At 43.4% G+C, this 23,602-nt stretch overlaps 1 protein-coding gene across 1 annotated transcript in view; it reads right to left on the minus strand.

Annotated features, from left to right (window-relative positions):
* RTF2 (replication termination factor 2) overlaps nucleotides 1-23,602 on the minus strand; it is a 52,753-nt gene that overhangs the window by 27,438 nt on the left and 1,713 nt on the right. The window contains exons 2-5 of the mRNA XM_029610793.1: nucleotides 19,739-19,833; nucleotides 19,542-19,635; nucleotides 18,084-18,223; nucleotides 6,297-6,375 (exon numbers count right to left, since the gene is read on the minus strand). Coding sequence (XP_029466653.1) covers nucleotides 6,297-6,375; nucleotides 18,084-18,223; nucleotides 19,542-19,635; nucleotides 19,739-19,833 — 408 coding nt within the window. The remainder of the gene's footprint in view (nucleotides 1-6,296; nucleotides 6,376-18,083; nucleotides 18,224-19,541; nucleotides 19,636-19,738; nucleotides 19,834-23,602) is intronic.

Here is a 23,602-nt window from a genome sequence, read left to right on the forward strand (position 1 = left end):
ACCACATAGTACAAAAAGTGCAGATAAATTGTCAATCCTGACAGAGGACTCAAAGCTGGTTTCAAAAGTGAAATAAGTTTTTATTAATTCATTAGGCAACTCCACTGGTTTATATCACAAGAAGCTTTACGGCATCCCCCGACACGGTCCCGTGTTTCGCCTAGGGCTGCATCGGGAGGGCACGCCAGCAGGGATTCACATATGAAATACTGACAGCTGATGTGCTTAATTTTGACAGGGCGCTCCCTGTCAAAATTAAGCACATCAGCTGTCAGTATTTCATATGTGAATCCCTGCTGGCGTGCCCTCCCGATGCAGCCCTAGGCGAAACACGGGACCGTGTCGGGGGACGCCGTAAAGCTTCTTGTGATATAAACCAGTGGAGTTGCCTAATGAATTAATAAAAACTTATTTCACTTTTGAAACCAGCTTTGAGTCCTCTGTCAGGATTGACAATTTATCTGCACTTTTTGTACTATGTGATATTGCTTCAAAGTGCAGTCTGCTCTGGCATGTACTTTTGGTCCTAGATTTCAATTACCCCAATATTGACTGGGTAAATGTACATCAGGACTTGCTAGAGACATAAAGTTCCTGGATGTAATAAATGATTGCTTCATGGAGCAATTGGTTCAGGAACCAACAAGAGAGGGAGCTATTTTAGATTTAATTCTTAGTGGAACAGACTTGGTGAGAGAGTGGTAACAGGGGGGGGGGGGGGCACTTGGCAACAGTGATCATAACATGATCAAATTTAAACTAATAACTGGAAGGGGGACAATAAGTAAATCTGCAGCTCTAATACTAAACTTTCAAAAGGGAAACTTTGATAAAATGAGGAAAATAGTTAGAAAAAACTGAAAGGTGCAGCTGCAAAGGTTAAAAGGGTTCAACAGGCTTGGACATTGTTTAAAAATACAATCCTAGAGGTGCAGTCCATATGTATTCCACACATTAAGAAAGGTGGAAGGAAGGCAAAACAATTACAGTCATAGTTAAAAGGTAAGGTGAAAGAGGCTATTTTAGCCAAACATCCTTCAAAAATTGGAAGAAGGATCCATCTGAAGAAAATAGGATAAAACACAACTTGACAATGCTTAAGTGTAAAACATTGATAAGACAGGCGAAGACAGAATTTGAAATGAAGTTGGCCATAGAGTCAAAAACTCATAATAAAAACTTTTTAAAATATATCCAAAGCAAAAAACCTGTGAGGGAGTTGGTTGGACCATTAGATGACAGAGGGGTTAAAGGGACTCTTAGGGAAGATAAGGCCATTGCAGAGAGACTAAATGAATTCTTTGCTTCCATGTTTACTAATGAGGATGTTGGGGAGATACCAGTTCTGGAGATGGTTTTCAGGGGTGATGAATCAGACGAACTGAATGAAATCACTGTGAACCTGGAAGATATAGTAGGCCAGATTGACAACCTAAAGAGTAGCAAATCACCTGGACCGGATGGTATGCATCCTAGGGTACTGAAGGAACTAAAAAAATGAAATTTCTGATCTATTAGTTAAAATTTGTAACCTATCATTAAAATCATCCATTGTACGTGAAGACTGGAGGGTGGCCAATGTAACCCCAATATTTAAAATAGGCTCCAGGGGCGATATGGGTAACTATAGACCAGTGAGCCTGACTTCAGTGCCGGGAAAAATAGTGGAAACTATTCTCAAGATCAAAATCGTAGGGCATATAGAAAGACATGGTTTAATGGAACACAGTCAACATAGATTTACCCAAGGGAAATCTTGCCTAACAAATCTGCTTCATTTTTTTTTAAGGGGTTAATAAAACATGTGGATAAAGGTGAACCGGTAGATGTAGTGTATTTGGATTTTCAGAAGGCGTTTGACAAAGTCCCTCATGAGAGGATTCTAAGAAAACTAAAAAGTCATGGGATAGGAGGCGATGTCCTTTCGTGGATTACAAACTGGTTAAAAGACAGGAAACAGAAAGTAGGATTAAATGGTCAATTTTCTCAGTGGAAAAGGGTAAACAGTGGAGTGCCTCAGGGATCTGTACTTGGACCGGTGCTTTTCAATATATATATAAATGATCTGGAAAGGAATACGACGAGTGAGGTTATCAAATTTGCGGATGATACAAAATTATTCAGAGTAGTTAAATCACAAGCGGATTGTGATACATTACAGGAGGACCTTGTAAGACTGGAAGATTGGGCATCCAAATGGCAGATGAAATTTAATGTGGATAAGTGCAAGGTGTTGCATATAGGGAAAAATAACCCTTGTTATAGTTACATGATGTTAGGTTCCATATTAGGAGTTACCACCCAGGAAAAAGATCTAGGCATCATAGTGGATAATACTTTAAAATTGTCGGCTCAGTGTGCTGTAGCAGTCAAAAAAGCAAACAGAATGTTAGGAATTATTAGGAAGGGAATGGTTAATAAAACGGAAAATGTCATAATGCTTCTATATCGCTCCATAGTGAGACCGCACCTTGAATACTGTGTACAATTCTGGTCGCCGCATCTCAAAAAAGATATAGTTGCGATGGAGAAGGTACAGAGAAGGGCAACCAAAATGATAAAGGGGATAGAACAGCTCCCCTATGACGAAAGGCTGAGGAAATTAGGGCTGTTCAGCTTGGAGAAGAGACGGCTGAGGGGGGATATGATAGAGGTCTTGAAGATCATGAGAGGTCTTGAACGAGTAGATATGAATCGGTTATTTACACTTTCGAATAACAGAAGGATTAGGGGGCATTCCATGAAGTTAGCAAGTAGCACATTTAAGACTAATCGTAGAAAATTCTTTTTCAGTCAACACACAATTAAGCTCTGGAATTTGTTGCCAGAGGATGTGGTTAGTGCAGTTAGTGTAGCTGGTTTTAAAAAAGGATTGGATAAGTTCTTGGAGGAGAAATCCATTAACTGCTATTAAACAAGTTTACTTAGGGAATACCAACTGCTATTAATTGCATCAGTAGCATGGGATCTTTTTGGTGTTTGGGTATTTGCCAGGTTCTTGTGGCCTGGTTTGGCCTCTGTTGGAAACAGGATGCTGGGCTTGATGGACCCTTTGTCTGACCCAGCATGGCAGTTTCTTATGTTTTTAAATGACATCTACAGCAGCTTCTGAATATCTTGGCTCTGAACATCAAGAAGGCTATTTAACAGTTTCACTAAGATTGAGTTTCTGCCATAGTAAATTTGCTGACAAGTTCCTAGGTTTGTCATGGAGAGCAAGGTAAGAATACCCCCAAAAACATTTAGTAACCAAATGACTTGTTTTCACACACTTTATCCAAGCTTATATTCTATCATTTGAGAGGTGCAACAGACTAAATAGAATTTCTGAACAAATTACCAGACACTCAATATAAGGACTAAACGCACATATATAAATGACAGTATTTTCCTTTATTTTCTCATTATCAGTTATGTTATATTGTTTCAATGTGCACCTTTACATGGAGCAGTAAAAAGAAAAATGGTGCTTATTGTTATGAAAGCAGAGAGCGGTGGCATCGCTGGCCTAGTGACAGTACTTGGTTCCTGCACCCAGCAGAGCAGGGGCTGTGGATATTGCAGACTCACCAACTGCACCCCCATGGAGTGAGGAAGTTTCAGTCATCACCTACTGGGCACCAGAAGGAACTGCAGCCTGTGTTTCTCAGCCAGCAGACTATCACCACAATGGCTGAGCTACACAGACCAGGAGAAGAAAACAAATAGGAGGAAAATCCCTGGGCAGCTGTGAATGAAGGCTCATGATGCTTTAATCACAACAGGGGCAAGTTTTAAGGACAAAAGGAGTAGCAGCGGAGCAATCCAGTGCATGTACTGTGAGCTTTCCTGCAAGAGACCCAAATTTGATTCCTAGGCCAGCCAGGACTAGAGATGCCACTGATGCAGCATTTACAAGGAGGGAAGGAGGAGGGAAAAAGGAGTCTTAGTCACCAGAGATAGAGCCCAGACTCAAATGTATTGGGTTCAAGAAGGAGATGTGATCTGTGGCTGGGCTGAACAAGGGGGTGATTAGAAAATGGGGAAAATCTCCACGTAGTTAAAAAAGGTTTATGGCACTGAAGCCTTGGAAAGGCTGGTTTTGAAACAACAGAAAGAAGCAGGAGGAAACAGTGAGGGCAAAAATGAAAGGACTAGATCTGCAGATGAAGCAATGATGGACTTTGCAAAAGATATAGAAGCCACTGGGGGAGGAAAAAAGAAGAAATGAAAGGCAAAACTGTAAAATAATTTTACAAACCACAGGGAAGAGATAAGCAAACATGCCATCCTTTCTGCATCCGACTGCAAGAGCACACCATTAAATGTCAGTGGGATTAATGGGCAAGAGGTCACAGTAAACCACCTGAGCACTAAGGTTTGCAGTAGGCGAGAGCTCTAACAGTCCCTTTAGTTTTAAAGCCAATATATTACCTATTAGCTAACCTGCCTAAAGATGCGCTGTCCCCATGTATATATATCAAGCAGCTTTTCGGATACAAAAGATTTCAACTGTCTGTGCATGCTCCACATTCAAACTGTAAACGTTCCTAGAGGTATAAATCAGGTGGTGTGGGTGGGTGGGTGACAGTTTCTGAAGTAAAGGTGGTGGCGATGGTGTGCACGGTCCATTATAGCAATGATTCTCAAACTGGACGCAAGGCTGGGAGGCGGCTGCAAGATGCCTGGTTTGGTGTAACTCTAGTTGTAGTTCTTTGTACTGCAGTTTTAAATGGCTAAATTTACTACCAAGCTGCAGTCTTTTCTGGATTGGGAAGGGGTGTGTGTGTGTGGGGGAGGGGGGGGGAGGTAGAAACACTGCCGCTGACAATAGCTTTCAATCAAAATGAGTAATTACAATTATGGATCATCAATACCTTTATTCAGGTCTCATACTTAAGCATAGCACAGAAATGCATACCCTACTGCAGCTTCCTGCCAGAAGAGTGCATCCTTTACTGCACTTACTCCATATATTGCTTTCAATTCGATCCTGGGACACAACATAGGAAACTCTGCCTGACAGTAAACATCCAGATTAAGGGTGGCATTTTATAAATTAAATACATACACACTAACATATCTATATAGTGACCCCTATAATTAAACAAAGCAGACTCTCTCCTATGAGACAAGTCCTCTGATTGCTTCCTATGTGTGGCACAGCAACACTGTCTAGTTGGACTTCCAAGGGCAGATTTAGATTATACTCTATCAAAGCTAATTATATTTCTGGCCTAAACAGTAGCATAATTTGTAAGGGTAGTACCACCTTCCAGTGATTTTGATTAATAAACTGTCAGCCGGAGCCAAATTGTTGATATATTTTTACAATTTACCCGAAAGACAGGTAGGATCAGTAGATCTCCATCTACTATTAAAGAAATGATATCAGCAATAGCGGGTCACATCATTTCGGGATTTAGAGTCTTGACTCTGCACCTAGCATCTCCTACACAGATTCCACCCTGGGGAAACCTGGCTAATGGAGTGTGTCAACATAAACAAACCTTTACCTCCCGAGAGCCCAGTAACAACCTTCCCCAGGAGCTTATTTGCTAATCTTCTGCTTAGCAACATGGAATAGGAGCTATATTAGTATACAGCCTGGGACCTTGCTTCTTAACATCTGATTCTTTCCTGTGTCCACACTCCCACCCATAAGAACAGGATCCACCAAAAGATGTGCTGGCCAGAGCAGCGGAAGGCAAACACTCAAAACTTCTTTAAAAATCATCTTATTGTGGTCAGATCCCAATTTCAGCAACCAACAAGGATAAGGAAGCCTGTTCACAAGACAACAAACAAGTACAATAGCATGAGGTTTTCTCTTACTCTAAAACCAAAATGTCATTATCTCTGCTGGCTAAAAGAACTAGCTTGGCACATGAAATTTTGCATCCCAGGGGTTATGAGGCATTTTACCTACAAGAAGGGTGATTGTAAAAGTGCTTAGGAAAACTATTTGTGAATGACAACAGAAGAGGAGCCAATGATATGCGGTCTCCTTCCTTTCAACTGCTTTGTGCAAAAGGCAGTGCCTCACCCATTTTAATCTAAAGTTTACTGCTTCACCTGTCGGTGGCTCCCAAATTCAGTTCCCAAAGTTCTCTCAGTCATGTTAGATTTTCAGGCTATCCACCATGAACTTTCATGAGAAATATTTGCTTACATTTTTTTTCTAAGAATAGGGTTAATTTTAATAATTTGATTACTCTGAAAACTAGAACTGGATCAAAAATTGACAAACCCTAGGCTGGGGTTCTTTAACACACATACGATCTGTGTGATTTGTGTTGTTATAAACAAAGACTTACCTTGTGACAAACATCTGTTTTAATTTCCCTCAGTGCTCGCTCAGAGAAAACACAACCACAGCTTCGCAGAACACAAAATCTGGAGCAAAAGGAAAAAAAAATACTAGATCAAAATGTAAAAACGGTACCAGCATTAGCACAGTTTTACATTTACACCTTCATTTGATAAAACTTAGGTTCAAACCTACAATTATGGTAAAAGAAATTTAACACTGATTAAAAAAAAAGAATTTAAGTTTTTATGTACAAGTGCAGAAATAAAATAAGTAATAATGTAGAATGATTTATAAACACACCTCTGAAAGGACCAGAAGTAGTGAAGAGCTGTTCCTGTCGTGTGTCTATGTGTATCTGGCCTCTAGAGCTGTACTCACAATTCAGCTTTTAGTATAATTAAAGGAAAATTGGTTCTTACCTGCTAGTTTTCGTTCCTGTAGTACCACGGATCAGTCCAGACAATGGGTTGAGCCTCCTGTCCAGCAGATGGAGACAGACCAAAACTGAAAGGGTATCCTATATCAGGACAGAGCCTACCCTGCATCCCTTCAGTATAAACATCATCAAAGCAGATAACTATAAAGATAACCAGTAGAAGATCAAGCAAGCAACAAGAAAAACTGATAAATTGAACAACTGAAAGAACTATGTATATACCGTATTTTTCGCTCCATAAGACGCACTTTTTTTCCCCCAAAAGTGGGGGGGAAATGTCTTATGGAACGAATATAAAAAAAAATAAAAATCTAACAAAACCCCCGCCCCCTGCTGACCCCCCCAGACCTTCCAAATTAATTTACTATAACCCCCCCCCCCCCTAGACCTGTCATAAGTCTTAGTGGTCCGGGAGCGATTATTGGCAGCCGACGGCCCAAGCCCAGGAAATTGCTCCTGGACCCCCGCTGGACCACCAGGGACTTTTGGCAGATCTGGGGGGGGGGGGGGGGGGGCCGGAGGGTGGGGGTTCCCACAGAATTAGAAAGACAAAAGTTTTCTGATCTGGGGAATGGACTGAAATGGCCCTCCCCAGACCCGAAAACAAAATGGGGAGAAAAAAAATGTTATGTACTCCCCTAATTTGCTCCACAAGACGCACAGATGTCCAGGGACAGAGCCGGTTTACCACAAATTTTTTTTTTTTTTTTTTTTTAAATTTTCCCCCTCTGAATCCTAGGTGCGTCTTATGGAGCAAAAAATACGGTAATCGCTCTTGCATAGATATTCATTGTCATCAATAGATGCTTCCGGTGCCTCAAAACTATAATATAAAATTAAGGTATCCAATTACCTGCAAAGAAAGAAACTTCGAGTGGACGGAACAGACAGTACATGGGAGGGCATCTGGACTGATCCGTGGTACTACAGGAACGAAAATTAGCAGGTAAGAACCAAAATTTTCCTTTCCCTGTACGTACCCGGATCAGTCCAGACAGTGGGATGTACCAAAGCAAAAACAGGAGCCTGCACAGAGGCGGTAATGACAAGCAAACGTATGCAGAGATTTCCACGTAGCTGTCCTGCAAATTTCCTGTGGAGAGACAGACTGACTCTCCGCCCAAGAAGTAGCCCGAGAACGCAAGGAATGTGCCTTTAGACCCTCCGGAATCGATCACCTTGACAGATATATGCCGACGCAATCGCCTCCTTCAACAAACGAGCAATCGTAGCCTTAGAAGCCTTGTTGCCCCTATTTGGGCCACCCCATAGGACAAAGAGGTGATCCAAAACTCGGAACTCGTTTGTAACCTGGATGTAACGCAGTAAAACTCATTTCACATCAAGGCACCGAAGATCACCCCTAGCCGTACTCACTATGTCTTCAGAAGAAAACGCCTTCTGATGTCCCCCTGCCGTGGAGTTGTCCGAGAGCACTCGCAATGCCTTGCGACGGATCAGAGGAAGGAAGATCTTGAGAGCCAGGTGGACCGCTCGGGCCTCTATCCGATTGATGTGCCAGCGGGATTGAACTGGGGATCAGTAGCCCTGCATAGCCTGGGTTTGACACACCGCTCCCCAACCGGAGAGGCTGGCATCCATCGTGACCACGATCCATGGAGGAGTCTGTAAGGCATCCCCTTCAGAAGACGCAAGCGATAGCCACCATTGTATGTCGGTGATGGTAGAGTCGGAGAGCCGTCCAAAACGGTTCTGACACCGGCTTCCAGCAGGATAGCAAAGCTTTCTGTAATGGTCACATACGCGCAAAGACCCAAGGAACCAGATCGATAGTGGAAGACATGGTCCCCAGGATCTGAAGGTAATCCCAGGCCGTGGGGAGCAGGAGAGAGAAAAAGTTGCGTACTTGATCCGTAGGTTTGAGCGCCCGAGCGTCCTGCAGGAACACCTTGCCGATTCGGATGTCGAAGCGCGCCCCCAGAAATTCCAGGACCTGGGAGGGCTGGAGATTGCTCTTGGAAAAATTGATTATCTACCAGAGGGAGGTTAGGAGAGCCAGGACCCTGACAACCGCTATCCTGCAGAGAATCTCAGACTTGGAACGAATGAGCCAATCGTCCAGGTAAGGATGAGCTAGGACCCCTTCCCGGCGGAGAGCAGCTGCCACCACCACCATGACCTTGGTAAAGGTTCGTGGCGCGATGGCAAGGCCGAACAGAAGCACCCGGAACTGGAAGTGTTGTCCCAGAATGTTGAACCGGAGATACTTCTGGTGATCGTGATGTATCGGTATGTGCAGGAAAGCTTCTGTTAAGTCGAGCGAGGCCAAATATTCGCATGAGCGAACCGCTGCCGTCACAGCCCTCAGGGTCTCCATTTGAAAATGGGGAACCCTGAGGGCCCGGTTGACACTCTTGAGATCCAAGATCGGGCGGAAGAACTGTCCTTTTTGGGCACGACAAATTGGATGGAATACTGGCCGGCGCCTTGTTCCTCCACCAGGACTGGGACTATGGCTCCCAGCTCCTGGAGTCTGCCGAGGGTCTGGCAGACGGTAGGCCGCTTCCGCAGGGGGAGACTATGTAAAGATCCGGCAGGTCCCGAGCAAACTCTAATGTGTAACCTTTCTCTAGCACCTCGAGGACCCACTGAACCATCGTGATTTTGACCCATTCCTTGAGTAACAGGGAGAGACGTCCACTTAAGCTTGGAACGGAGGAATGGGCCGGCCGGATCTCACTGGGGAGCAAACTTTGTGGGTTACCATCTCGGAAGGCCCGGCAGCCTCGAAAGGAATGAGACCAGGACTGGGATCTGGAGGACCCCCCTCTCGGGAAGGAACCCTGCGCTCTGATATTATACCATCGCTGGCTTCTAAAGCAGAAGCGTAAAGGAAAGAAGGACTTAGACTGTTTAGGGCAGTCCTCCGGCAGTTCATGGATCTTGTTCACACCCAAGGATTTAATAAGCTGTTCAAGGTCCTCATCAAAAAGTAACTTACCCTTGAAAGGAAGTGTGCCCAACAGACTTGGAGGCAGAATCTGCAGACCAATTGCGCAGCCAGAGGAGACGTCTGGTTGACACTGTTGAGACCACTGCTCTGGCCTGCACGCGGAGTAAATCGTAGAGGGCATCCGCCCCAGCACCCTCCAGCCGTTCTGCCTGCTCCGCCTCTGCAGACGGGAGATCCTGGGTGCTGAGCAATTGATGAATCCACCTAAGGCTTGCCCGCTGCATGAGACTGCTGCAGATCGTCACCCGGACTCCTAAGGCCAAGACTTCGAAGATGCGCTTGAGATAAAGTTCGAGTTTGCAGTCTCGGACATCTTTCAACGCCATAGCTCCCACCACCGGGATAGTGATGTGTTTGGTGACAGCAGAGACAGAAGAATCCACCTAGGGAATTTTTTTTTTTTTTAATTTTTTAATTTTCATAACTTTTCAACAACAATATTATTACATATTGAAACTTATAAGAAAAACTGGAAATATCACAAGATGTACATTCCTTTTCAGTCTTGCAACTTGAAAGGAAAAGTAAAAGAAGAAAATAAATTATATTTTTTCCATATTATAAGCAAAGGGAGAGACCCTTGACATGAAAATAAGCGAAATTATAAGTATTCAACATAATTACTATCACACGGTTATTTGCAGATTTATCATTCTTTGCCTAACTTCCCAGGACTAATCAGAGTGAGAGTCCAGATATACACGTAATTGTTCCAATTCAGTAAATATATACTTATTATTATTGTAAACCAAAATACAACGACATGGATATTTTAAATGGAATTTTGCCCCGCGGGTCACAATTTCATTCTTCAAAGCAAGGAAGGCTTTCCTTTTCTCTTGGGTTCTCTTGGTGATATCTGGGAATATTCTGACTTGATATCCATAAAATAATTCAACCTGTTTTTTGAAAAATCTTCTTAATACCTCATCTCTGTCAGAGATCTGGAGGAAAGAGAGGAAAACAGTTGCTCGCTCTTGAATCTTTGCTTCGTATGATTTCTCAATAAAATCAGTTAAATTATCAAGAGAAGCTTCTTTTTCCATTTGTTCTTCCTGAGAGTCTCTCTCTTTAAGTTTCCCTCCTGGAACGTAATAAGCTCTATTTACTGTTGGAATAGTCTCTTCTGTGTACATCAGGATATTACTTAAGTAACTTTTAATTAAATCTTTTAGCGGCAACCATTTTGTTTTAGGGAAGTTTAGAATTCTCAAGTTACTTCTTCGTAACTGATTTTCTAGAAAGTCTATCTTTCCATTCACATATGAATCCGATTTTATCAAATTGCATTGAACTGCTTTTATATCTTGAATATCTTTCTCCATTTTTAACATAGATGAATCACATTTCTGGACTCTTAATTCCAAAATATTAGACTTCTCTAAATTCTGTTTCACAGCGTTTGTTAAGTCCAAAATAGCTTTATTCATCACAGTTAATGCCTTCCATATTTCTTCTGAAGTTATTTTTTCAGGGGAAATCAAAGGGTGTTTCAATACCACATGTATTTCGTTTCCCTCACCTCCTTTGTCCTGGGAATCCACCTCTCTTTGTTCATCTCGTCCAGAGCCAGACTCTATTCCCCCGGAGCCCAGACCTTCTGGGCTCACCGAAGCCAGCACTCCGTCCATGCCGCTTCTCTGGGGCTCCTCCGATGTTCCCACAGGCTGGTTCGTTGAGATTCTCTGCTGTTGTTCTCCTCGCCCCTCATAGAGCGAGGGATTGCAGGAAAGGGAGGGGATTGTAGGCTCGCCGGGACTAAGCGAGATCTCCTCGGCCAGGGCGTGCGGCGTCCGCTCACCGCCTTCCACGCCAGCGGCCCCCCTCACCGGCTCTAACTGCAAACCAGGAAGCACATCTTCAATCCACATCTGACGAAGAGGTAATGGAGTTGAGGCCGTAACCTCTCTAATTCTTGCTTTTCGCTTCGTATGAGGCATTGAAAAACGTTGTAGAAACTATAAAGGAACAAGCTTAGCAAGATAGAGGAAAAAATGCGGAGCTAGATTGCCTCGATGTTCACCGTGTGGCAGCCATCTTGGGTCCCTCCTCTTCACCTAGGGAATTTTAAGCATCTCTAGGCATTCATCGGGGAGAGGATAGGGCTTGTCCATCGCTCTATCCACTCGGAGCCCAGCCTTGGGAGCTTCCCATTCCCGAAGGAGCAGCAGCTTGTGTATGGGATGGAACGGGAAAGCGCGTGGAGGAGCCCTGAGTCCCGCCAGAACCGAGTCCACGTTAGCTGGCATTGCGGCTGTAACCGTATCCTCCGGTGGTACCTCAATACCCAGCTCCTGCAAAATGAAGGGAATGAATGGCTCCAGCTCCTCCCTTTGAAACAAACTGAGCACTGGGGGTCATCACCCTCAAGTGGGGGACTGAGCAGCAACAAATCGGAATCTTGGTCCGGGTCAGGCACCATGGGTGGCTGAGGGGGATCGGGTGGGGGGAGACCCCCAGCACCACCCTAACCCTTATGGAGCCCTGCCCATCCGGCACAGCCAGAGGCTGTGGGGTGGGGTCCTCCTCCTCCTGTAGGTTTGCCAGATAAGATTTGTGAATTAAAAGCACAAAGTCAGTTGAAAAATGCAGCCTGGACTTCCTGGAGGGTGGGGGGGGGGGGGGGGGGAGGGGGAAGGAGGGTCAGGGATCTCCTCTAGAAGACGCACAGGGCTTAAATCGGGGGAGAAATATCCAAATCTGGCTCCCCTCCCTCCTGCAGCCCCGATTCCGAAGTTAAACTGATTCCCAAAATGGCCACCGTTCCCGCAGTTTGCTGAGCAGGGAACGGTCTGGCCATGCGGCAAGAAGTCCGCCCTGGGTCGCTGGCTTAGGGGCTGCCGTGGAGGGGCCCTCCCCACCCGGAGCAAAGTCCATCACGGGAGAGCTGCGAGGCAGGCTCCCCATAGGCTAAGCATAGATTTGAACGCGGCATGATCAAAAGGAGCGGCCGCGAAGGAGAGAAACAGCTGAGCTGTGCTGCCCCGGTGAGTGAGTGCAGGCGATCGAACCTTGCTCGCTACCGTCCCTGACTCAAACAGGGGTAAGGATAAAGCTGCCTTGTTCCAAATATTCAACTTAATTTTTCTGTGGGGTTTTTTTTTTTCAAGGAGATTGCAGGGGAATGAAGATCCTGGATACTGGACCACCAGTATCGCCCCAAAATACACAGGTCACTGGGAAAGGGAGCCTAGGCTGAGAAATCAAGGGGCAAGACCCCTAGGCCCCCAGAAGAACAAGGAGACAGAGCTGTCTCCTGAAAATCAAACAGATTTCTGTATTTTTTTTTGTAAAATTTGCAAAGATAAATAATACTTTCTTGATCTTGCCAAAGAATGACAGAAAATCCCCACAGGGAAATGGCAAATTAAGAAGGAAAGGGAATTGCAGGGTGAACTGCCTGCACCTGCTGGAGACAGACAAATACTGAAGGGCTGCAGGGTAGGCTCTGTCCTGATATAGGATACCTTTTCAGTTTTAGTCTGTCTCCATCTGCTGGACAGGAGGCTCAACCCACGGTCTGAACTGATCCGGGTACGTACAGGGAAAAAGAAATTCATTTCACTTCTAAATGTTTTCTTAAGATCCCATATGACATTAAGTAATAGGATATTTTCGGGCTTCTAGAAGTTGACAACTGCAGAACTTCATCATGTTTCTGAAGGTTTGGGTTTTTTTTGTTTTTTTAAATTTATTATAGGTCACATTGAAAAGTCAAGTCAGGTTAGCTGCACTTCTACTTTGGCTACTGGGATCTTGTGGGCGATGATGCATGCCCAGGACTGACAAAATTTTGATACACTGCTCTGGTTTCATCTGCCATCTTGTGGTCAGCAAGCAGAAGTACATCTTTAAGACTAGGGTAGTGTACAATGCAATCCAGTGCCACACTGGCTACAAAATTCTCACAGACCTAAGCAATAATCTGTGCATTAAGAGTCTGCATGCTGAATTTCTGTGCAATTTTAATACATAGCTTACTTTTTTTTACGCCCAATGCAGAAAGTGAACATATCGGGAGTGAAAATGTGTGTTTGATGAGTTAAAATATGCATGCATCAACCTGTGCTGAATGCACAGTTTTTTTTAATACTTATTTCCAAACTTACTAGTCAATCAAAAAACCTCAACTTGGAAAAAAAATAAAATGCTGCATACCAAAGAGAAACAAGTAAAGAAATAATAAAACAAAATGGAATATAAACTACATCACAATTCCACAGTTTTAAGAGGTGGGGGGAGAGAGAAAATAAAATTATAAAGGAAAAAAATAGAACAAATAGATGGTGGACAATTTATATTTATGATATAGATTACCCAGATGTTTCTTCCAAGAATTTCTCCAACTGCAGAGTCATAAGATACAAAATGAAAGCCCTGACAATACATTTCATGGGAAATTTAAGGAAAATATCTGCCCCCAGAGAAACAACCCCATTTCATAGTGCCATTATTCTTGAAAAAAAGCACGAGGAATCCAATTTCCGACACGTTTTAAGACAAAACATGACTTCTCTTGAGATTGTTCTAAAATCTCAGTCAAATTCAAAGCTGGTTCAGTAGCAACAGATTGAATCGGACAAGTACTAACACCTCCAGCCTCCTTCAGATTAAGGACTGGTAAAATTTATTTATTTATTTAGGTGTTTTTATATACCGGGATACGTTGGGAACATCATCTCGGTTCACAAATAACTAAAACTGCAACAGGCTTTACAGAGAACAATTTAAACAGTGGAAGTAAATAATGTAAACCATGAACGACATTTGAACAGTTAATGTTCAAATGTTGCACTCTCAACGGTCAGACGAAAAGATCCTGCTGGACGCCTGATTACGTCAATCAGATATTTAAGGAACATCTCTCCGAGAGGTAGCCCTAGATCTAGGAACATTTTCTAATATTGTTCTTAAGAATTTCCAATTTATGACGAAGTTGACTAAGTTGATTGTATCTCTTGAACAGAGGAAATCTTTTCTTCACACTGATAAAAAGAAACATAGAAACATAGAAATGACGGCAGAAGAAGACCAAATGGCCCATCTAGTCTGCCCAGCAAGCTTCACACATATTTTCTCTCATACTTATCTGTTTCTCTTAGCTCTTGGTTCTATTTCCCTTCCACCCCCACCTTTAATGTAGAGAGCAGTGATGGAGCTGCATCCAAGTGAAATATCTAGCTTGATTCGTTAGGGGTAGTAGCCGCCGCAATAAGCAAGCTGCACCCATGCTTATTTGTTTTACCCAGACTATGTTATTAGCCCTTATTGGTTGTTTTTCTTCTCCCCTGCCGTTGAAGCAGGGAGCTATGCTGGATATGCGTGACGTATAAGTCTTCTCCCATGCCGTTGAAGCAGAGAGCCATGCTGGATGTGCATCGAAAGTGAAGTATCAGGCACATTTGGTTTGGGGTAGTAACCGCCGTAACAAGCCAGCTACTCCCCGCTTTGTGAGTGCGAACCCTCTTTTCTTTATTTTTTATTTTTTAGCCTGATCTTTCAACTCAGGGACTGCTTTCTGAGAGAAAAAACACATTACTCCTTAAACGGCCCAGTCAGAGAAGTTTCCGAGTGACTACTGACCAGATATCCTGAAGAGACACATTGGTACCCTGTTTCCCCGAAAATAAGACAGTGTCTTATATTAATTTTTGCTACCAAAGATGCACTAGGCCTTATTTTCAGGGGATGTCTAATAGAGCTGCTGGCTGCCCCTGCGTCAGCCATGCCTCACCAGTGTGCTGTCAGAGAGAGGTAAGAGTGTGCAGCATTCATGGTAGTCAGCTTGGGCTGACTCTGCTGCTTTTGAACCTCTGCACACTGCTTGGAAGGGGTCCCCCGACTGGTACTGCCACTATCCCCAGATGTCAGTAATCTTGCTGCCACTGTCACTGCTGCCACATGGCTATTGGGGAGGCGCCGATTGCTGCTACTGACACTGAAGCCCATTCTGCTGCCTCCTCTGTGCAGGCCCTGTGGGCTTCCACTTCTTCCATGTTGATCTCGTACATTGTGAGATCCGTAGAGAAAGTACTATTCTTGCACATTCCCAAAGATTACATGTGCCAAACACTAAAAATAATTTTTTTTTTTTTTTTTTTACCTTTGCTGGCTGATGTTAGTTTTCTAATCGGTTGGTCACAGGCTTTTTTCCCCCCACCTTCCCTTTCTTATTTTTTTGCCAATTCCTTTTATATTGTCCTTTTTTCTTCCATATTTCTTTTCTCTCCATCTTCTTCCCTCAAACACAGTCAGGTTCTCATTCTCACATGCATTTCTCTTACACACACAGGCTCTCACTCTCACATGCTCTCTCTCATAGAATCATTCATACACACAGTCTCTCACTGGCACATGCTATCTGACTCTCACACACCCAGGCTCTCTCTCACTCCCACATGCTGTCTTGCTCAAGCATAGGCTCTCACCGTCACAAGCTGTCTCTCTCACACACACACAGAGGCTCTCACATGCTGCCTCTGCAAACATTCAGATCCTCACTCCCACACACAATCTCTCAACTCATCTCATACACGCACGCACACACTCTCTACAGACCCTCAAGCCTCTCTCTCACCTCTGGGCCTCCTCTTCGCGGGTCGCCGCAGGATGGGCTCTGCAGCGGCCCTGAACTTCTTGGGCCGCGGCAGCCCTGCTACCGGGCCTCTTCCTCTTCCTTGGCCCTGCTACCAGGCCTCTTCCTCTTCTTGGGCCGCTGCGACTTGGGATTCGCAGCAGCCCGCGGCGGCTCCTCCTCTTCTGCACGTGCTGATGCTCTTCCTCCTTCCTGCCCACGCGGCTCCAGCAACGTTTACTTCCGGGGCGCACAGGCAGGAAGGAGGAAGAGCATCAGCGCGTTTGAACGCGATCTTTTTCTTCGGGCAAGGAGGCTCAGCGGCCGCATGAGCCTCCTTGCGCCTGGGCACATCGGCTCCCCTCGGGATACCACTGCTTGCGTCTGCCCCTAATACCTTGGAAACTTTATTAAAAAAAAAAAAAATGACGTCACAGGATTGACCGGCCCACCGGGGGAAGCCCGATCCCCCGATAGGTCAATCCGCCTCTGTTTACAAGGGATGCCTTACTTTCGGGGGAGGTCTTATATTTAGGAATTCGGCAAAATCTCTACTAGGTCTTATTTTTGGGGGATGTCTTATTTTCGGGGAAACACGGTAGGAGCTTGCATCAGCAGGGAAGAAACAAGAATCCCCACATCAGGGAAAGAAACTTCCTCCTCATGGTCTTCAAAAGCCACAATCTCCCCAGCAAGCGAGGCAACCGCTCCCCTCTCCGCCACAACGTTCACTGGGAACGCCGACCGCCTCTCTACCACATCTTCCAGTGGCAAATTCAAGTCACAGAGGCATCAGCCAGCACCAGCTGCAGTCGACGAATCCAGCGACTGAACTGCCGCCCCAGGTAGCAGGGAGTCTCCGCCAAACTGCAACTGCTGTTCCGGTTCTGACGGCAGCAGGGGAGAGCATTCCAAGGAACTCGGAGAAGCCTCAGTGATGGGAATCACCGGGACTCACTGACTCTCCCATTACCACTGAGGCAGGACCCTGCCCCGCAAGCCACAAAGGAATCCAAAGGGCCTCTCAGTGTGGAGGTCATCGGTGGCAAAAATTGGGCTCCTCTTCTAGCTTTCTCTTTCATCATATTTTGAGGTAAAAAACAGAAAGCCCATCATATTGTGTGCCCTTATTCACTAATACCAGAAAGGTATTATCAAGATTTCAGTGCAAATTAAACACAATAGGTCCACTTTAAAATATTTACCATAACCTATAAATCAACAAAACTGACAGTACTGTGTTTCGAGATGCATGTATTTCTGCATCAAGGAAAATTTCTACGATGAATTCATGAAGTGCATAGAAAAATGCCAAAGGAAGCCACCATTTTCTGAATAGGAGCTCCTGGTAGATATTGTAAAGTGTTCCTTTGATTATATTTTGCACTGAATCTCAACACCACCTTTTTGTTATAAGAGAATAAGTGCACACAGTCTAATGTTCCTTTATGAATATGAAACACCGTTTTAATAAGAAGAATAAATGAGGAGCTTAGCAAAACATTTTTTCTAGATATAGTGCCGACATATTGTTGCATTAGAGATTTTTTGTGAATGTTTTCTTTATAGTAGTGTGTGTATATACATACACAAACACACAAATCTCTCTCTCAAGATATAGATATATATATATATATACACACACACTTTTTTATTACACTGACGCATAACCTGCCAACTTGGACTTAAATGCCTGTGAAAAATAATCACTCTGAAGAATTTAGCTTGTAGGCCACACCCATCTTAACTTGTTTTCTCAAATACAACCGCAGAAAACAATGCCACAGTAGCTAAGAGCAGGTCTCACCTGTGTCTCCCGTTCATTTCCAGGCCCACCACTGGGCAGATGAAGTGCGCAACCTGGAGATCATCATATGTGTCACCTTTTGCATTTCCTTTATCTCCTTTCCAAGCTGGATTATCACTGAGGTTCAGTTCAATTACATTCTGGAGAAATACAAACACAGTGGTCCATAATCAAAGGGGTTGGTTGGGTTTAGTTTGGGCTTAGCCAAACAAACCCCAAGTTTTCAATTTCTCGACACTCACAGCAGATAAGTTTTAGCTGGGTAAGTCACTTAACAAAAAAAAAAAAAAAGGCCTGAGTTGAGGCTCTCCAGGGGTGTGGCTTAAGTCAGCCAGGTAACATCAGTATTCAGTAACTGGTCATGGTGCAGAGCAGGTCTAAACATATCCAGGTAATTTCATATGGTTAATTTTAATCCTAACTTCACACTGCCCACAACCCTCTTAACTTTTACTTTATTTTTAGTCTGGATATCTTGAGCATACAAGCGATGCAAAGATTTCAGTGGAGTGAGGCAGAAAAATAAGTTCTGGCCCAGTAAATTTATCTCATTGTTGTGCGCAGGGCTTCAGTTCACTTTCATCTGGCTGGTTTTTTTGTTTTGTTTTTTTTACCAAAATTGTGTAACAACCACCAACAGTAAAGAGTATGGCAGCAACTGATTTTTTAAGTACTGTTGTTTTGAACTACCATGACTAGTTTGGCCTACAAAACACTTCTAGATTGGGATAGTCTTCTTCCAAGATGCAAAACTGTCTGGCCAGCTTCCTTGAGCTCCTCTGGGCTTCCAGCTCAATTACAACCACCCTGCATTGGGCTATAGCACCTTATTATTATTTTTAATATGATGACATTCGATCAAGATATCAAATCGGTTTACATTCAGGTACTGTAGGTATTTCCCTATCCCCAGAGGGCTTACAATCTAAGTTTTTTGTACCTGAGGCATTGGAGGGTAAAGTGACTTGCCCAAGGTCACAAGGAGCGACAGCAGGACTCGAACCCCGGTCTCCTGGTTCATAGTCCACTGCTCTAACCACTAGGCTATTCCTTCAGCCTTCATTCACAACTACCTAGGGATTCCCCCCCTATTATATATCCCTTCTAGCTTAGCCAGTGCAGCAAATTGTCAGCCCAGGACCATGCACTATGACTCCCTCCAGAACCCTGCATCATGGGCCCGTCAATCCAACCACCTGATGTCACCTTTAAACAATGGTTAGGTCTTCTGCTCCAGAGGGAGTCCTGACACTGGAATTGTGCAGCACTTGTCAATGGGCCACTAGAGCAGCACAGCTGTGCTGAATGTAAATGAGAGAAAATCTACTTGAGGAAAGTTTTCCAGCCTTGAGAACTCTAGATCATACTGCAGCATTATGAAGCCATCAAAATATTATGAGAAATGACAAAACACCAGCAGCTCTACAGCACTTGTCATTTCAGACACATCACACTAACCTTAATACTCTTTATGTGGGCAGCACTCTCTACCACTGCTTTGTCAGGAGACTTGTCCAGCAAATGCTCAATAACTGCATCTTTGTTGTAAAGCCTGCAACACAAAATCTAGTGTCAAAAAGCTGGGGCACCAGGGACAGAAAATTATTCAAAATTCATCTGCTATAGAAAATGAAACCCTAAAAACGATTCCATACCTGCCCAGCTCACAGGCCACTATTGGTTTGCGTAATTTTTCTTGACTCAGTGCACAGTAGTGCCATCGGGCTACTAATTCAGCATTTTTATCAACCTAAGAGAAAAGAAAGTCACTTATTTGCAATACATTTTGGATGTAGAAAATTGTCACAGCTACATGTTTATTCCCACCCTTTGGACTCTTATAGTTGGTGCCTCCATCCAGCTCATCAGACAACGTCTCAGCATAAACTTGCTGGGCTGTCTGCATGTCCGTTTGGGTCTTTATCTGCCATCGTTTACTATGTTAACTCTATTCATCCTATAATGCAGGGATGCTCGAGGGCTGCACACCAGTCTGATTTTCAGGGCCACCAAAATTAGCAAACTTATTATGTTTCTTAAGAACATAAGAAATTGTCATGCTGGGTCAGACCAAAGGTCCATCAAGCCCAGCATCCTGTTTCCAGCAGAGGCCAAAACCAGGCCACAAGAACCTGGCAATTACCCAAACACTAAGAAGATCCCATGCTACTGATGCAATTAATAGCAGTGGCTATTCCCTAAGTAAACTAACTTATTTATTTATTTTTAGTTTTTATATACCGATGTTCCTGTATAATATACATATCACACCGGTTTACAAGGAACTCAAACTGAAGCCTCAGAGGGCAGTTTACATTGCAACAAGATAACAGATAAAATCTCACTACAGACAGTTTGGAAAACAGATCCATTTTTAACCCTTGAAGAACTACAGCTGCTCACCCGTACTCTAAGGATTCCAGGGGTCTCCTGTTACTACATTAAAATCCAAAAAAAGAAACGAAAATATATTAACCTCAAAACAAGAAAGATTCGTGAATTGAAAGGAAAATTACAAATATAAAAAGTCTTACACCGAAAAGCCACATACTGTGGGCAAGAGAGGGCTAGTCAGTGAGCCTCTCTCTCCGCTCCTTGAAAAGCAAGTATTGTTGACAGGGGTGGTGGACGATTGAGAGCACTTTAAAGAAGGTCAGGGCACAGGAGGAAGATGGAACACATGCAACCAAGGAAAGAGGAGAAATGACATTGCCCAGAAACAAAGGAATGAGAATGAGGAAGATCTCAGGAGGGATGAGGCGGATGGGGGGAGTGCAGAGGAATGAGAATGCGGGTACTAGGAGGAGAGACTTTCAGAAGGTGGGTGGAGGAAGAAGTGAGAAAGCACTGAAATAAGGGGAAATTGGGAAAAAGCACAAGATGAAAGGGATTGGAGAGAGCACTGGTGGAAAGTGAAGAAGCAGAGGAGTAAAAGGTAGGGAAGATGGAAGGGAAAGGTTTTATGCTCCTTCTCTGGCTGTATTCAACTCCACTTTAAAAAAAACTCACATTTTCAAAGCTGCTTTTACATGGTAAGCACTTCTCTACAATAAATACACTTCCCATAGACTTACTCCTCATATATGTTTGTCTTGATTACACTGTAGACTCCATGGAGTAAGGGACTGTCTCTCATATGAATCTGTAAAGCACTGCATCCCGACAGTGAGGTTCCAATAATTAGAAAAATAGTCCAAAGTGCCTGTAACTAAAAACTCACCTGAGCTAGAAAATTCTAACTTATCCCTATCAATTAAAAAGCAGAATGAAAATACAAACAAAACACAAACTTTGACATGTTTGAATGCTAATGCCAGAAGTCTAAGAAGTAAGATGGGAGGATTAGAATGTATAGCAGTGAATGATGACATAGAAATTGGCATCTCAGACACATGGTGGAAGGAGGATAACCAATGGGACAGTGCTATACCGGGGTACAAATATCGCAATGTCAGAGAGGAGCACCTGGGAGGAGGTGTGGCGCTTTATGTCCGGGATGGCATAGAGTCCAACAGGATAAACATCCTGCATGAGACTAAATACAAAATTGAATCTTTATGGGTAGAAATCCCTTGTGTATCAGGGAAGACTATAGTGATAGGAGTATACTACCATTCACCTGGTCAAGATGGTGAGACTGACAGTGAAATGCTAAGAGAAATTAGGGAAGCTAACCAAATTGGTAGTGCAGTAATAATGGGAGACTTCAATTACCCCAATATTGACTGGGTAAATGATTCATCGGGACACGCTAGAGAGATAACGGTCCTGGATGGAATAAATGGTAGCTTTATGGAGCAATTGGTTCAGGAACCAACGAAAGGGAGCAATTTTAGATCTAATTTTCAGTGGAGCACAGGACTTGGTGAGAGAGGCAACGGTGGTGGGGCCGCTTGGCAATAGTGATCAAAATATGATCAAATTTGATTTAATGACTGGAAGAGGAACAGTGTGCAAATCCATGGCTCTCGTGCTAAACTTTCAAAAAGGAAACTGATAAAATGAGAAAAATTGTTAAAAAAAAACAAACTGAAAGGAGCAGCTACAAAAGTAAAAAATGTCCAAGAGGCATGGTCATTTAAAAAAAAAATACCATTCTAGAAGCACAGTCTAGATGTATTCCACACATTAAGAAAGGTGGAAAGAAGGCAAAACGATTACCGGCATGGTTAAAAGGGGAGGTGAAAGAAGCTATTTTAGCCAAAAGATCTTCATTCAAAAATTGGAAGAAGGATCCAGCAGAAGAAAATAGGATAAAGCATAAACGTTGGCAAGTTACATGTAAGACATTGATAAGACGGGCTAAGAGAATTTGAAAAGAAGTTGGCTGTAGAGGCAAAAACTCACAGTAAAAACTTTTTTAAATATATCCGAAGCAGAAAGCCTGTGAGGGAGTCAGTTGGACCGTTAGATGATCGAGGGGTTAAAGGGGCACTTAGAGAAGATAAGGCCATCGCAGAAAGATTAAATGATTTCTTTGCTTTGGTGTTTACTGAAGAGGATGTTGGGGAGGTACACGTAATGGAGAAGGTTTTCATGGGTAATGATTCAGATGGACTGAATCAAATTACGGTGAACCTAGAAGATGTGGTAGGCCTGATTGACAAACTGAAGAGTAGTAAATCACCTGGACCGGATGGTATACACCCCAGAGTTCTGAAGAAACTAAAAATGAAATTTCAGACCTATTAGTAAAAATTTGTAACCTATCATTAAAATCATCCATTGTACCTGAAGACTGGAGGATAGCAAATGTAACCCCAATATTTAAAAAGGGCTCCAGGGGCGATCCGGGAAACTACAGACCGGTTAGCCTGACTTCAGTGCCAGGAAAAATAGTGGAAAGTGTTCTAAACATCAAAATCACAGAACATATAGAAAGACATGGTTTAATGGAACAAAGTCAGCATGGCTTTACCCAGGGCAAGTCTTGCCTCACAAATCTGCTTCACTTTTTTGAAGGAGTTAATAAACATGTGGATAAAGGTGAACCGGTAGATGTAGTATACTTGGATTTTCAGAAGGCGTTTTACAAAGTTCCTCATGAGAGGCTTTTAGGAAAAGTAAAAAGTCATGGGATAGGTGGCGATGTCCTTTCGTGGATTGCAAACTGGCTAAAAGACAGGAAACAGTAGGATTAAATGGACAATTTTCTCAGTGGAAGGGAGTGGACAGTGGAGTGCCTCAGGGACCTGTATTGGGACCCTTACTTTTCAATATATTTAGAAATTATCTGGAAAGAAATACAACGAGTGAGATAATCAAATTTGCAGATGACACAAAATTGTTCAGAGTAGTTAAATCACAAGCAGATTGTGATAAATTGTAGGAAGACCTTGTGAGACTGGAAAATTGGGCATCCAAATGACAGATGAAATTTAATGTGGATAAGTACAAGGTGATGCATATAGGGAAAAATAACCCATGCTATAATTACACAATGTTGGGTTTCATATTAGGTGCTACAACCCAAGAAAGAGATCTAGGCGTCATAGTGGATAACACATTGAAATCGTCGG

This window comes from Rhinatrema bivittatum, chromosome 8, assembly GCF_901001135.1.
Source record: "Rhinatrema bivittatum chromosome 8, aRhiBiv1.1, whole genome shotgun sequence".
In the NCBI taxonomy this organism is placed as follows: Eukaryota; Metazoa; Chordata; class Amphibia; order Gymnophiona; family Rhinatrematidae; genus Rhinatrema; species Rhinatrema bivittatum.